The sequence below is a fragment of the Ciconia boyciana genome, chromosome 7 (genome assembly GCF_034638445.1).
Source record: "Ciconia boyciana chromosome 7, ASM3463844v1, whole genome shotgun sequence".
NCBI classification, from domain to species: domain Eukaryota; kingdom Metazoa; phylum Chordata; class Aves; order Ciconiiformes; family Ciconiidae; genus Ciconia; species Ciconia boyciana.
This window is the reverse complement of record NC_132940.1, coordinates 56,482,439-56,498,491: the sequence shown is the minus strand read 5'-3', so window position 1 is coordinate 56,498,491 and position 16,053 is coordinate 56,482,439. Positions and strand designations below refer to the sequence as shown.

The 16,053-nt window shown below is 39.9% G+C and overlaps 1 protein-coding gene across 1 annotated transcript; it reads left to right on the top strand.

Annotated features, from left to right (window-relative positions):
* The first annotated feature begins 5,075 nt into the window (after nt 1-5,075).
* Nucleotides 5,076-15,430, top strand: LOC140654789 (cytochrome P450 2J6-like). Its single transcript, XM_072868499.1, has 9 exons — nt 5,076-5,246; nt 6,875-7,037; nt 7,398-7,547; nt 8,473-8,633; nt 10,844-11,020; nt 11,567-11,708; nt 13,292-13,479; nt 14,577-14,718; nt 15,252-15,430. The coding sequence occupies exons 1-9, from the start codon at nt 5,076-5,078 to the stop codon at nt 15,428-15,430; spliced, it is 1,473 nt and encodes a 490-aa protein (XP_072724600.1).
* The last annotated feature ends 623 nt before the right edge of the window (nt 15,431-16,053 follow it).

Here is a 16,053-nt window from a genome sequence, read left to right as displayed (position 1 = left end):
TTTGTCTGCCTCTTGCAGCGCCTTTCCTACATTTTCTGTTCCTTTCAGTTCTTCCTTCTTCTCTCCATACTTTGGCATTATAAAATTTATTGGGAGTTGGATAAAACAATTCTTAGAAATATCAAACTCAAGTATAAATACACTGAGGACAATATCTAGAAACACATGAGAAGAAAACTATGTTTTAAACAAAGAAAACTTAGTCTTGGTTGTGACAGTAAATTCTACCAAGTAAGTTTCAAGGAATAAAACAATTAGGTATAGTCTCTTGTATAGTTGTTGGGGAGAGAAAACCAAACCACCCTTGGAATACTGAAATGCCTAAATCTTTCTGTGGGAGAAGAATGAAGATCAACCAACACAGGAAGGGATTAAAGGTATTTAAACTGATGCTGATCATCTGTTAACTGGAAACACAATTAGAAATGCCATTTAAGTTACATTGCTTTAAATTAACCCACCTTGATGTCAGAGCAGTCTACTTCGAAGAATTCAAGTAATGCAAAACACTTCAGGACCTCAAAACATGATTCCTTATGCTCTCAAATGGTCATCTGAAGTTAGCACATATTTGTGACAGTTGTCACTGTAATGGTTTATACCTCATTTTCTCATCTTTCCTTTTGTGTGTGTGTGCTGTGTTGCAGCCCTATCTGTCTGATATTTCTGCTCTTAGCAAGGCTGCAGCTCATGGCTGTCTCATGCCTTGGAGCTCCTGACAATGCTTGCCTCCCCTGGGCTGTGAGAGCACCAAAGCCTCCTCCAAAGGAGGACTGATCTGTGGGCAGTTCATGGAGGCTGATCTTCTCAAGACTGGCACCAAGATGGGGTGAGTGATCAGTGTTGTATAAAATTAAAGAAGTCTGTACTTAGTCCAGTGAAACGTTTTTTGCTCATTTCCTACCACGGCCAGCCTCAGCATCCCCCGTGTGCCAGGGAGTGTGCTTCCAGCCTGGGCAATTGTACTGCTTTTCTGGGCTTAACCTTAGGGGGAGGCACGTGAGGGTCCTGGTGAGGTGAAGACATTGGTCTCAGGTCTGTGGAGGGACCGTGAATGTGGCTGCTCTCACTGCTTGTTAGAAGCACAACCCAACGCTCCGTGTCTGAATTAAGGGGCCGTCGCAGTGATGCTCCTCCTCTCTCCTCTCTCTCTGTGGCAAGACACTTGCCCTCACTCAGAAAATGGGGGAGAGCAGAGGAGCACATCCTGCTTCTGTGACTTCCCCTGGCCATGCGAGTCCTCCTGTGGGGCACAGAGACCCTGTGTGGCACCAAGTAGGTACTCCAGGTTCTCAGGAAAGGTGCTGGGTGCAGGACCCTTTCCGTCCCGTTTTGGCGGGCAGCTTGCAGAGAAGGCAGCTCCTACAGAGTCTGTCTTTTTCCTTCTAGAGCCCCCATTGCTGCGCTCTGTGCTGGTTTTGTCTGGGGTAGAGTTAATTTTCTTCACAGTAGCTAGTATGGGGCTATGTTTTGGATTTGTGCTGGAAACAATGTTGGTAACACAGGGATGTTTTAGTTGTTGCTAAGTAGTGCTTATACTAAATCAAGGACTTTTCAGCTTCCCATGCTGTGCCAGGAGCACAAGAAGCTGGGAGGGGACGCAGCCGGGACAGCTGACCCCAACTGGCCAAAGGTATATTCCATACCATATGGCGTCATGCTCAGCATATAAAGCTGGGGGAAGAAGAAGGAAGGGGGGACGTTTGGAGTGATGGCGTTTGTCTTCCCAAGTAACCGTCAGGCATGATGGAGCCCTGCTTTCCTGGGGATGGCTGAACACCTGCCAGCCGATGGGAAGCAGTGAATGAATTCCTTGTTTTGCTTTGCTTTGCTTCTGTGCGCGACTTTTGCTTTACCTATTACACTGTCTTTATCTCAACCCAGGAGTGTTCTCACTTTTGCTCTCCAATTCTCTCCCCCATCCCACCAGGGGGGAGTGAGCAAGCAGCTGTGGGGGGCTTAGTTGCTGGCTGGGGTTAAACCATGACAGCCCCCAAGCAGTCAGTGGTGAGCTGATGCAAGAGGAGTGAAGAGGAGGAGGGAGAAGGCTGGTCTGATGCTGGGGAGGGACCTCTGCTCTCACCAAGGACTGCCATGAATCCGGGGTACTGGAGTCTGTCTCCCTGCAAGTTATGGGAGGTGTTGGCCCTCTTCAAGAGTCAAGTTTTGTTTGCATGCTTTTGCTGCCCTATTACTCTGTAGCTGTTGATGTTCATCCCTCTCAGATGGTATCTAAAAAGATTTGCTTTCCTAGCATCACTCCTCAGGGTAGGGTGGCAGGCAGGTGAGATAGGGAACATGTCCTGAAAACCTATTATTAGCCTGGGAGGGTGAGTTCCCTCTCTCAATAGCTGCCTCCAGATTATGCCTGGCAGACACCCTAGCAGCTATGTTCTTTGTGGGTGAGAGGTGGAGGTTTTTCCTGAAACGGAATTTGGGGCATGGAACATAGGTAATGGGGTGCAGACAAGCTGCCATAAGGCTGGTAGGGCACAGGCCACAGCGTGTGTCAGTTCAAACGCCTAAGTACAGGGCAAACGGACCCTTCTCTCTGAGAGCTGAAAGGAAGGGGGGAGAAGAGAATGGGCCAGCAGCTCTCCTGAGGAGAAGGAAAGGAGGAGGATTCACTGGTAAGAGGGATATCTTTCTGTTCTGCTGAGCTGTCAGCCAGCTCTAACCCCTGCCTCCCCAGGCATTCAGTTCTCACTCATGGAAACTGTGGCCATCTTATCAGGCTTCCCTCTTCCCTGTCCTCCAGCACCATCTTGTATGAAGAGGAAAGCAAGTTGTAACCCCTTTAACATCTTCTCCCAAAGACATGGCAAAGCTGTTCGGCAGCTGCCTTTCTAACTGCAAGCAGTTCATGTCTAGGCTGTGAGGTGCAATCACCAGAACATGGCTAATATGTGTGGAAAAGTCAGAGTGAGCCTGGAGAGCCAGGGGAGATGCAGAGCATCCATCCAGGATTGCTCAGAAGGAATGGAGGGGCCTGATGGGGCTGCAAGTGGGCAAGGCAGGCGAGCCTCAGGGGCTGTAAAGACATTCACGTCCCTTCTCCCAGCGATACCTATGGAATCTGTTCCTTTTTTGTTCACCCTATGAGAGTAACAGCACTGGGGAAAAGCATCACTGATAGGTCTTGCAGTCCATGTAGCCATGTGCCCTAGGCTAGAAACCGTACAGAGCCTGGCAGAGACCATGCCATTCAGGACTCATGTGGAGCCTGGGTTGATCCTCTCGAAGTCTCCCACTGCCACTATGCAGTGCGAAATCCAAGGCTTTGCAGGCTATCCTCAGAGATCTTGAGCATGACTTGTGGTGGACTTGGTCCCCATGGTTGGGCTAACACCTACCCAGGAAGAGCTGGGGGCATGAGAATCTGCAGGACAACAGCCGTGCCCTTGAATGTGGGTGTGGGCTCTCTGGATGGTGAAGCTGTGATACCGGCCTCGACGCTGCCCCTCTGCATGCTAGAGCTGGGCACCTGCAGCTGGTGTTTTCTCACACCCCCGGGGATGAAAATCCCAGTAAGTTAACCACATCTCCTGGATGCCAAACAGCCAGTCAACCAGGGCCAGAGCAATTGCCATGACAAAAATCCCCAGGAAATCCCTGTCCGTGTTGTCTTCCTCACAGAGAATATCCAGGAAGGACAGAGTCGTTTTGTTTGGGGTGTCGTCCCAGAACAGCTGCCGCGGTCACAACTGTGACTCTTCCTCCTCCCAAGGAGACTTTGGAAAATACTAAATTCAGAGTTGGGAGTAGTTTGAGTTGGGAGTAGTTTGAGATGGAGAAAATGGCAATGCCACAAATGAAGGAACTACAAGTCACACCAGTGGTCTCTGAAGTGGATAATTTAGTTTCTCAATTTGATCCCAGCTCTCAGTTCAATTGCTGGCCAGCAAGGCTGTGTAGATGTTAGCTCTCTGCCCCAACTTGTGGAGAACCAACATGCTTAACACCTCACAACTTTTATTTTCAGCTGTGCCAGCTCTGTAAGTTTGGCATGTGAGCAGCTAAGCCATCTTGGTGACTTCCCAGAGTGCCACATGTTCCTGTCTATGCCAGATGAGCTGAGTCTAAGCTAGTGCTGTTCCTGAGCAGGTGCTGAAGAAATGCCAAAGCTCTATTGTCCAAAATGACCCCCTTTGCAGAAGCCTAAGCTCTATCTCCATAAAGGAAAACCAATCCTCAGCTCCCAAACGGATTTGCTCAGTTGCATGACAGTGCTTGTGAAAGAAGCTCACAAAGACTTTTTGTCAGTATGTCAACTTTAAAGTATGTCAACTTTAGTCCTGCTACAGGCAATACAGTGGGAATTAGCCAGAGGGAATGAAGAAATTTTGCTTTCTACTTGGTCATGAAGAGCTTGCAGCCCCACTTGTCTGTGCAGCTGAATAGGGAGTGTGTAGACACTTAGGTGTTATGCCATTATAACCATCAAACTCTTGTTACCCAATGACAGATTAGAGTCTTTTTTGGTTTACTTGCACAAAATTAAAAGGTCCAGCCATCTCCCAAAGAGCTTACAATTTAAACCGTGAGGAAAAATAAAATATTAAAGGAACAGCAGAGAACATCAGAATCAAGCAATAATATGAGATGAGTGAAGAAGCAGTGCATGTGGTTAATGCATGTGATGGCTACTGATGAGCCTGAACTTTTCAGTATCCCACTGGCCTCGGATGTGTAGCCAACCCTCAGGAAAATTTTTTTCTCTGTTCTTGCAAGAGGCTTTTTATGAAACTAGTACTGTTGGCGGAGATTTTTGTCACAACTGTCATGGCACAAGGAGACGTATAATTAACCCACCTTTTGTATCCCTTGAATATTGTCAGATTTGTAGCTGCAATATAATGGAATGATGACATATATGCTTAAAAATAAGAACATTTCATTCTTTGGGATGGGGAATTAAAGTAAAGTGATAAAGAGGGAAGGACTGAGAGGTACAGAAGCTTCAATGCCTTTTTATCTTTTTAGGGAGGTACCAGCAAAGCAAGATAAAGTGGATCTAGCCTCTGTCTATATAGCAGTTGTTCAGAGACAATGCAGCCTTGTAAATCAGAAGTGAAATGTTAACAGTAAGTGTTGTGCTGGTATTTTTTGTGGTGTCTGTGCTGCTTATGCAGTTTCTGAAATTGCAATGGATGCGAAAACGATTTCCTCCTGGACCAACTCCATACCCCTTCTTTGGAAATCTGCTGCAGATTAACTTCCAAATTCATCATGAGATCCTTAAAAAAGTATGTATTTTCAAGCAACTAATTAATGGATTCATAAGCTGATTGAAAAGTAAATGTGAGTGTTTAACATAGTCTTATTTTGAGTGCTAGGGAGGGATTTATTCTGAATTGTATAAATGTGAAAATAGGTGGGGATCATTAAAATATCTGTTTCTTAGTATGAAAATTTCCAGCTTACTATGAAACATGTCATTAAAACCTTATGTGCAGAAGAATAAAACAATACTGACGATAATATTCTGTCTTACACATAGGAAAAAGATACATTTTAAAGTAGAGTCTTTAATTCTTTTGCACGTCTATGTGTTGACTGTTGTTTCACTGGCAGTTTCTAAATATCTCATGAAATAGCTACTGAGTGCATATGTGTTTCCAGTATAGAAAGGATGAATTTTTTTATATTTAGTCAACAGATTTTTCAAAAGATCTTAGAATAAATGTTTTTTTCTGACATACAATTTGGTCAGATTTTCACAAGAGACTTCAGTCTGCTGAGCCTGATTGAGCTTTCAAGTAGCTGAACTAATTCACTGTGTGCCTACGCTCAAACTCTTTTCTAAGTCCCCCTGTAATGCACAGCACTTCTAGAATTTTTATCCTAGTGTTTTATATTCCTCATATATATATTTTAAATATTTAACATTTAAATATATAAGTAATAGCACCTCACTTTCACTCTTTGTTCTCAACCTTCCTTTTCCCTGGTTCTTCCGTGTCCTGCCAGTTCTCTTCTCCCGAGTTGCATATTTCAAGGCAAAGTAGTACGACTCCACAACATAAAATTATAGCCAGTGCATGTCTGTTTCTTCTATTTCTGACCTCCCAAACCTGAAGAGTAGTATTGCTCATCCCAAGATTTCAAAAGCCATGAATTAGTCCTTCCAAAAATGAAATTAAACACAAATGTGCAAGCACATGTGTATAAATTTTTGCTCAGCGTGCATATCTGTTCCCTCTTGTTTGCTCCCAGGCAGCAAAATTTTGTAGTCCTGTAGTCCTGCAGTTCCTGGGATGTTTTGGCAACTCCCCACTCTTCCCAGACTACTTTGCCCCATGGACATGCTACTTTGATCTATGCACTGTTGCACTTCCCTCAGCCTTTTACTTTTCCAGCTCCCAATTCTGCAGCCAGGGAAAGGACAGCCCTGCCTACTTCTAGTGATGCCTGTGTGCGTGGCATTGTGGAGACAAGGCTATCACAGCTGAGCTAGAAAGGAGAGGGTGATTTCTGCTTTATCTACCTCCTCAGCTGCTTTTTCTACACTTAATACACAAAGGGGAATCTCTAGATGGTTCATGTAAATCTCATGAGCTAAAGTTTTCTTCTTACAAACATGTAAGAATTCATCTGCAATGAGTTTGAATTGTAAGACAGGCGATAAACAACATCACAGACATTGGCAATATCGGCTGTCTTACATTTTAGGAACATCTTGATCTTTATTAAATGAGACTTTAGATATAAACCTGACTTCAAGCTATATTATATGTAAGAATAGATTTGATGCTCTCTTCTAAAGGTCAATCACCCCTGGGGCATCTGCCAAGGGAAAAGATCTGGTTCATCTTGTTCGATTTAAATGTACTGGTTCTCACCCATATTGTTCTGATGCTGCTTCGTTCTACAGATGGCCAAAATTCATGGTAACGTCTTCACCTTATGGCTTTCAAACGTTCCTGTAGTTGTCCTGCAAGGGTTTGAGGCAGTGAAGCAAGGTCTGACTGTCCATGCTGAAGACGTTGCTGGAAGGCCAATAAACAATACCTTTCACATTTTGACTCATGGAAATGGTAATTATTATTTTCACAAATTCTTTTCATGTGTTCTAACCCTGGTTTTGGAAACTGATTTAAAGCCTCAAAGTCCTTAATTTACAGTGGGAAAAAGGTTAATATTCTCATGAGTTTTTATGCAACATTTTTTTTTTATTCTGTCGGAACAATAATGGCAGAATATAGCTATTCTAAGAGTTTCTATACAGCAAATAGATGGCTAAACCAGAAGAAGAAAGGAGAGGAAAGAGGAATGCTGCTAGACTGCTGGCAAAAATTTGAAAAAATTAGAATGAAAGAGAAGCTTCTTTGATGTATTAACTATATCAATTCATTAATCTATAAGGCATTAACAGCATTAGTTCATTATGATCCTAGGTGTTATGTTCTCTAGTGGTCGTCTCTGGAAGCAACAAAGGCGTTTTGGACTTGCAACAATGAGGAAAATGGGAGTAGGGAAAAAAGACCACGAGTATCGACTACAAGAGGAGGCCTGTCACCTGGTGGAATACTTACAGAAAACAAATGGTATGTGACTCAGTATGCAGGTCAGTCTGTGCAATGGGTGATTTTGCTGAAGAATGGGTCACCTGTAGCTTTTGAAACTATTCAATTACAAAAATGGATTTAAAGTGTAATGTCGAGCTGAGTCTCAAAGGTCTGTATCATATGATCTGCATGAGACATTTCCTTGCAGAAGTGCTACATGTGAAACCCCACAGTATGAACTTAGAACTGAGACTCCATGGTCCCTGTCTGTTGGTGTTATTACTTCTTAGTTTTACATTACTCATGGTCACAGAATCAGGGTGACAGCAACCATTAACAAAACAGGTGTCACAACACTCCATATCCCTCTGCAGAAAAGAAAACCAAGGCATGAAATATTAAAAGCTTTGACCAAGGCTGCACAACCCTATGGCTCTGCTCTGGCAAGTGCAGTGGAAAAAGATCACCTCACCTCACACGGCTTGTGGTAGCCGCCCCAGTAAGAGAGAAGTTCGTTCAGATTGTGCTGATGAATAACGGGGTGATTCTATAGGTATGCTCAATTATTCTGTTATTCAGGTGTAAAGGATATGAGCAAAGAATAGCAGGTGGTTCTCTTTTCAGTGCAGCTGCTTATTCATACGATGTCTCAGCTGACCTTTTTTGTACCCTGGTTATTGCCAAACTTGAGACCTACTGACGCCAAGGTTCTGTGAAATCTGGGTATTTTTATAACTACTACTAATTCCATTCCCACCAGCAGTCTTGCCTTTTTTTAACCAACAGGGTTTTTTAGATGTCTGAAGTTACTTTTTACTTGTGCCTTTTACCAATAAATTGCAATTTGCTATCCGGCAATCTAATTAATGTCGGAAGTGTTTATAAAATGTTATCAGCTCTCCTTTCAGTGGGCAAAGCAGGAACAGTAAGTGTTAATGGTGAATACTGTTCACTGTGTTTACAGGAAAACCTCTGGACCCCACTATGCCTATTGTTCATACTGTCTCAAATGTGATTTCTTCTGTGATTTTTGGACATCGCTTCTCTAAAGATGATGAAAATTTTCACCGCTTGATTGAATCCATTGATACTGTAACAGCATTTGGGAACAGCATCTCTTTTTTTGTGAGGAAAATGATTTTGTTTGTTTGTTTGTTTACTTTATATAGGTAGACAATGAAAAAGGCAACTTGCTTGTTACTTTTATAACAAAAATAAATACTACTGCACCTGGAATTGCTGGAGTATGCATGGGAACAGTACTTCCAGATGCCTAGTTCAAAACTTGTTTCAATTGCTTATGCTTCATCATAGCACAGAAATTTCCCACGTCTGGTGGACAGGGATGGAAACATATAGGCTTGATACCTGTTTGGGAGATGTACAAAGGACTTTCTTGCAGAAGCGCTACCTGTACAACTCCAGTGTTTGAACCTATAACTGAAACTCAGTAGTAAAATATAGGTAAAAATATCTGGAAAGCTCTGAAATAACAGGCTTATCTTAAATTCTGTCTGACAAAGTGGCTTTCTTCACTATATGAAATCATATGACTGCCAACAAGTGTCAAGAGTAATATGGGTCTTCACTACTTCCTTCACTACTGTTAGTTAGCTTCATAGAAACTTAAGTAGAGCAACTGTTTTGCACAAAGGTAACATATCATGAAATTGCTTAATGGTAGCTTTTTCCTATAGTTTTTGGCAGCAACACCTGCACCACCTCTGCATGTCCTTATGAGAATTCAGTAACACTCTGGAAGTCACTCTCCATTAGCTGCTGGATGACAGTTGTCTCCATTCAAGACAGCAGATACTAATTTCACATCTGATCCACTGGACAGAAAAAATTGCTACCTTGCTTCTGTGTGAAGCTGTGGCTGCAGCTGCAAAACCAGTGGAACAGATTGCCTCAAACAAGGGCAGTTTTATCATTAACCATTTATGAATGGGAACCACAATACTGTATGTAGTCAAGAAGTCAATTTACCAATGTACAAGGCAGCTTGCTTCTGCAGAACTTGCTGAAACTCATCTGGCTCGGTATCTTGTATGATTTCTACCATCTTCTAACTGGAAACTGCTGTAATCAAGGTCCTAGAGAATTTGAGGACTAATTTGATATTTTTGGTAAAAAAAAAAAAACAAACCACCAAAAAACCTGCTTATGATTTTCTCTCCCAGAAGACGCAGGTAGAATGATTCCTAAGCTATCTTTTAATCAGGGTAAACACAGGATCAGATATTTCCAAACTGCCCTCAGGAGGCATTTGTATAAGCTGTCCTTAAAAACACTTAAGTAAGTCCACAGCTAACAAAAACATTCTAGTCCAATATTTCATTCTCTCCTGCTCTCCACAGTGCTTTCACAGTGATGTACAATCCTTTAATGACGGTCTGTACTAATCTGTTTCCTGGTAAGTGGACAGGTAGTTTTAAGCAAAATTATGCAATAGGACAAAGAAGAAATACAAGCCAGGAATCTGAAGAGGTTTGTGGGAAGATAAATCTTTGTAATGCAGCTGCCATTTAAATAGGTGAGCCCAAGAGTTATGAACTAATGCATAATTTAAGCTGCAGTAATTCTGTAAACTGGAAGGACATGGTGCAATCTGTAAAAGGGGAGAAAAGAAAGGGAAATGAAGTAGAGGAATGGAATTAATGTAAAAAGTGCTCTGTTTCTTTTCTGCTGAGATGTCATTTTATTAAAGGTATGAATGCAAGAATGTGAATAGGTTTAGAACAATGAATAAACAGTAGGGAATACACACAGCTCAGTATTTCTACTTCATCAAGTTGTTTTGCATATCACACAGATGTGGTATGTTTGCTTCCTATCTATGAGAGGTGTATCTGAGTAAAATCCCTGTGCATTTGGTATCCTACAGTAAGAAAATAAACCTGGGTTTGGATATTTCTATTTTCAGTTAGCAGATATGTCAAGGAAGTCAGCATGGATCTGTTTTTTAGTGATGAGATAGAAATGATATGTATGTTGGATAAACTGAGAAGAGGGACATGTTTTACATGAGGTCCTTGCTACTGAAGTTCAGCTTAGCAAAGAATTGGGGTACAGAGGAACTTCATTTATTCTTTGTACATCACAATGGAAAGTTTATAGGATAAAACTAAGAGAAATTCTGCTCCAGAGAAAAATGGGATTAAGAAAGGCTTTAATGAGTCATGGGATAGGCATTATCCCTTCAATATAATGCTGAAGATGCAGTCATCAGTCTCTTTCATTTGCTTTTTCCACTACCCAAAAGCCTGTATTAGGATTCAAATTTACTTTGCTAACGTCAGTAATAACACATATCTAAAATATCTCTTTTATAGGTATATGAAATGTTCCCCTGGCTTGCAAGCCATTTCCTACCATCATTTAAAATGGTTATGTCCAGCATGAATTTTGTGAACGCTCTATTAGCAAAGGAACTTGAAAGCCACAAAGAAAAAGGAAAACCAGACGAAAATCAAGATTTTATTGATTACTATTTGGATGAGATCAATAAAGTGAGTATCTCTGAACTCTTCTTACACTCCACTAACAACAAGGGCTTTTAAGTGCTCCTTTGATTATAATGATGTCTAATATAAATTTAGAAGTATATAGTTTCTCCATAGAAAAGTTTATAGGTAGATGAATTTAAAAAAGCTGACACTAAGAGATGGCAGGAGGAGGATGAAGTAATAATGTAAGTAGATTTACAGGTAGATTATCTATAACCACAATAATAGCAGATCTGCATATGGTTAAAGTAAAACTAGAAATGACTATTATGATGGGATTTGCAGCAGGAGTAGAAAGCATGTACAATTAGTAACTTTGTCATGGCAGAAGAACAAAACGTGTATATGGATAGGATAAAATGACAAATGCACTAGAGAATATTAGAAAATGTCTTCATATTATTCAGAAAGTTTTATTTTCTAGTCCTGTAATTTCTTTTTTTTTTTTTTTTTTCATTTTGGAGAGTATCAGTAAATATTTCTGTGATGCAGGGTGGTTTACTTCTTTTTTGTGTGCCAAAACTTGATCTTTCCAATTCATATCTGCAGACTAAAGGAGATCCTCGTGCTACTTATGATGAAGAAAACTTGATCCAGACTATTTTTGACCTCTTTCTGGCAGGTACAGAAACCACGGCCACCACTTTATGTTGGGCAATGCTCTATATGGTGGTTTATCCTGATATTCAAGGTAAGCACACCCAAACAGTTCTGCAACTTTTTAGGAATTATGCATGTTCAAATAGCAGTAGAGCTTGTTCAAAGAATAGTAGAGGAACTAATTATTAGGATTATGGAATAATATAATTATATTATTGGAATAATATAATTGGAATATATTATTGGAAATATAATATATTATTGGAATTATATTATGGAATAATATAATTATATTATTCATAATCACCTGATTATGAATCAGGTGAACTGCATGTATCTGTTTCTTGCTGTATCCTTTCTAACATAGAGGCTTACATTTTAGGTTTCATTTTAAAGAGATCTATACACAATGCAGGGTGTGATTCATCTGATCAGATGGAGGAGTCTAGTCTTGGATGAGATAAATTGCACCATTGCCCCTCCACTGACAATAATGATTAGACTTCCACTGAGGACAAGGTGGAATCTTCATGTCCTCCTTTTCAACCCATGACTGCTACACTTTGATGTGCTCCTGGCTTCTTTGCAGCAGAAATAATTTCAATGCAGTGGGAGGTTGCTAATATGTGTGGTTATTCCATGAAGCTTAAAACTTCAAACATAGATATCTACATATAAATAGATATAAAAAAAGATTGGGGTGAGTAGCTTGAAACTGTATGCTTTTAATAATGATATTCACAGAAGAAAGATATAGGTTGGCAGAGTAAAATAAGTGAAAAGGAAGAGTCAGAGTGTACAGGATAGAAAGGATTAAAAGGTATACAAATCACTTCAAAGGCCTCATATTGGAGAGTTTAAGCTGGGTACCAGGCACAGCAGGAGGCTGGCAAGAAGAAAATGGTCAAAGTGGTAAGGAGAAAGGATGTCCCATTGTTGTTACCTAACAGCTCTTCAAAAAACCTAAAATTTGAGACTGGATTGCACATACTGAATTTTCATAATATCATCTTTCACCTTCTCAGGATATATTAAAACAGTCTTAAGTTTCCTGATGCATAGGGTCAATCTAATTGCAATGATAAAGGCTGTAGTATTAATCAGACCATTTCAGCTCGGAAATTAATCTGAAATTACTATTTCAGCTCAGATTGTAAGTAAAAAAAAAAAAAAAAAAAGTCATTGAGAAAAATTAATTTGTGTAAGTGCTTCCTAAGGCAGGTAATTACAGCATAGCAATTAGGCCATCTGTAGATGGCAAGCAAAATCTATGTGGTTCTGAGTGAAGAACAATCCTTGATCAGATACTAAACTGGTCTCCTAATACATGATTAATATTTTATTTTCCAGTTGATTCTCTGCCTGTAAAAATAAATATTAGTAAAATCTTTGTATAAATTACCTCAGAGCAGTAAATGTAACATGAACCTAAATATTCTTATAGAACAACTTTGCTACCATTATTTTTAAAGTATTACTTGGGTATGCAACCTATAAACAACTTCAGTGCCAAATGTTATTCAGGTCATCTGTATGGGAATTTGAAGGGATTCTTATTTTATAAAGTATCTTTTTCATTTTGTTGGATGTTATTCTTACTGTAAAAAGCAATAAGAAAAATTATGAGTGTATAGATTGTTTGTTGTATATTTAAAGCTGAATATTCCTCCTTAGAGAAAGTCCAGAAGGAGCTGGATAATGTTCTGGGCTGTTCCCGTTTAATTTGCTATGAGGACAGAAGAAAGTTGCCCTATACAAATGCTGTACTTCACGAGATCCAGCGATACAGTAATACAGTCCTAATTGCACTTCCCAGACAGAGCATGAAGGACACAGAGCTGCTGGGATTTCCTGTTCCAAAGGTACAAATATGCTGCATATTTGAATATCTGATGTCTGCTACACTTGTAACAGTTTTTAAAACTGATTTAACGTAACTTTTTAACGATTGAAGCCACTTCAGCTAGTGATTCCCAAAACACTGTCCTTTTTTAGCTTCTTTTAATTTAATTGCTTGTTTAGTTGAAAAGCAACTGTGAATGAGAACTGCTGATATCAGTAGGTCTTTGGTACATTAGATGCATTTAGAAAGGCTTTTGAGGGGTTTCCTGACTGGGGACATGAACTCTTCTGTCCTATCAGTTCTAGCAGTGCCCCTAAGCTATGACTGTCTCTAAGACTGGCCTTTTGCAAGGAAACGTGCACCTTGTCCTAACTATTAGTAAGTCCTTAGATCATTATTTCTGTTGAGAGAAAACTTGTGAATGGTGACTGGAAAGAAACATATTAATTTCCAGCAATCTCAGGTCTGTCCCTTGTCAAAACGGCTTATGAGCTGGTGAACAGAGGCCCTCAAAAATGGAAAAAAAGTTTTACTGAAAAACTTGGAAATTTGAAATTATTTTCATATCACAAGCTTCTAAATGCAATATCTTGCAAATGTTATAATGAAACTAAAGTATTTTCAAGTTTTGTAACTGAAAGCTATATTAGGGCTTGTTTCTAAATATTCTCCCATCACTGCTTTTCATGTAGTTTCATTTCCATTCCTTTTTTCTGGATCTGCTCAAAGCAACTCTAGCGTTGCAGAAACTATCGAGTAACAAAGGGAAAAATTAAACTGATACTTATGATATTCTGTAACTCAAAAGCTGAATAAGTAATAAAAATACTTAATGACAATAGGAAAAAATAAAAGCAACCATTTTAACAACATGAACATTATAAAATCCTAACCATTTATTTTATTGAACTTATTGGCAGCAAGTAATAAAGGAAAGGAAGTCACAACATTCTCAAAAGTTTAAACTTCTTATGAAATGTTTTAAAGCCTGATCTAATTTTTGAAAAAATGAGACTTTAAGTTAGGACTTTAAATTCTTTGCTCCTTTGTCATTATTTGCTTATCTGATTAATATGAACAATAAGACAGAACTGAAGCCGCTGCTCCTTTTTTCAGAACACCACGATTTTAGCAAATATTGACTCTGTTCTGCCTGATCCTGGAAAATGGGAGACACCTGATCAGTTCAACCCAGTCCACTTTCTGGATAAAGATGGAAACTTTGTAAACAGAGACGCATTCTTACCGTTTTCAATAGGTATGTGCACTGAACAGGGATTTATTTACTCCATGTGATAAAAACTTAAGATCCATTCATTCTCCAACATAACTGGGAAGGCATCTACAAATAGGTATATAAATGCATTCCACTGTTTTAAAGATCTCCAGGAAGAGAGAAGTCCAGTTGTATGTGGAAAAGATTGGAAGAGAAGAAATGACACATAGAAAAGTTTCTCTTGGAAGACAGATTCAGTTTCTCTTGGAGGAGAGATCCAGTTATCAAGATAGTAGCAGTAAAATGTATAGTGCTAGGAAGACTGTAAATGTAATCTATGCAACCCTGGTGATTGTTTCTATAACATCTTGCCGCCTGCTGTAAATATAGATTAAACCTTTCGGTGGAAATACAAGCAGCCTTTCAGTTCTGCATCATTAAATGACTAAGTCAGTTAAGAGAAAAGGACAAAGTCTTCAGAAAACAAGTAAACAAACAGAAAAACCTCCAAGCAGGTTAGAAAGGGAGGTGTGAGAGAAATCCTTTGCCTGATTGCCTTTTCTGTCTTTTCACAGGGCACCGTATATGTTTGGGGGAGCTGTTGGCAAGGATGGAGCTCTTTATTGTCTTTTGCACCCTGTTACAGGCATTCACGTTCACCCTCCCAGAAGGATTGAAAGAAGCCAATACAAAGCTTGTTTTTGGGAGCACAATGAAGCCACCTCCCTACCAGCTTTGTGCCATTCCTTGGTAGGAAATGGTGCTCTACAGATTCAGGGAAGACTTACTCTGCAAGATTGTTTTTGCATGTGAATTCCTTTTTGCATGTCTTAAGATTTTTGCTTTCCTCTTGATTTTGTTAATCACTACCCTAAAAGATGCTTTTCAGACAGTTGCATCCTGAGGATTGTACCTACAAAGAGTTAATCTTTCATTCTTGTTTTCTGTTTGGAAAATATTGGTAAATTTCTCCTGATGTGTAACAAATAAAGACATTAACTCAAGAATTAGAATTGGGCCTTATTTATTGCTATCTGGAAAGAGGATTTACAGAGAAAGAGCTTAAAGCAAAGTCTATAAATTAGAAGTCTCATGATTAAAGTTCTGTGCATTCTTTCTCATAAGTCACAGTTGCATTTGTGGAGATAGGCTTAGAAGTCTTTCACTCTGTCCCAGGATATTACTGGGTGCAGGACTTAAAAGAAGCTCTTGGGGGAAGCTTTCTAGAGAGGCAGATAATATGATCTAAGATAACATTTCCTTAAACTGATCAGGTTTGTTGTTGTGCCAGCTTGTTGTATACATCTCTATCATTGAGCCTGGCAAGACAGTTCAGGGTTTCACCCACCAAACCAGGCAGTATTTCAGTCCTTGAGA

Coding starts and splice junctions, on each gene's coding strand:
- LOC140654789 (XM_072868499.1), top strand. CDS start 5,076: ATGTTAACAGTAAGTGTTGTGCTGGTATTTTTTGTGGTGTCTGTGCTG. Junction 7,038..7,397: donor CATTTTGACTCATGGAAATG/GTAATTATTATT, acceptor TTATGATCCTAG/GTGTTATGTTCTCTAGTGGT. Junction 14,719..15,251: donor ATTCTTACCGTTTTCAATAG/GTATGTGCACTG, acceptor GTCTTTTCACAG/GGCACCGTATATGTTTGGGG.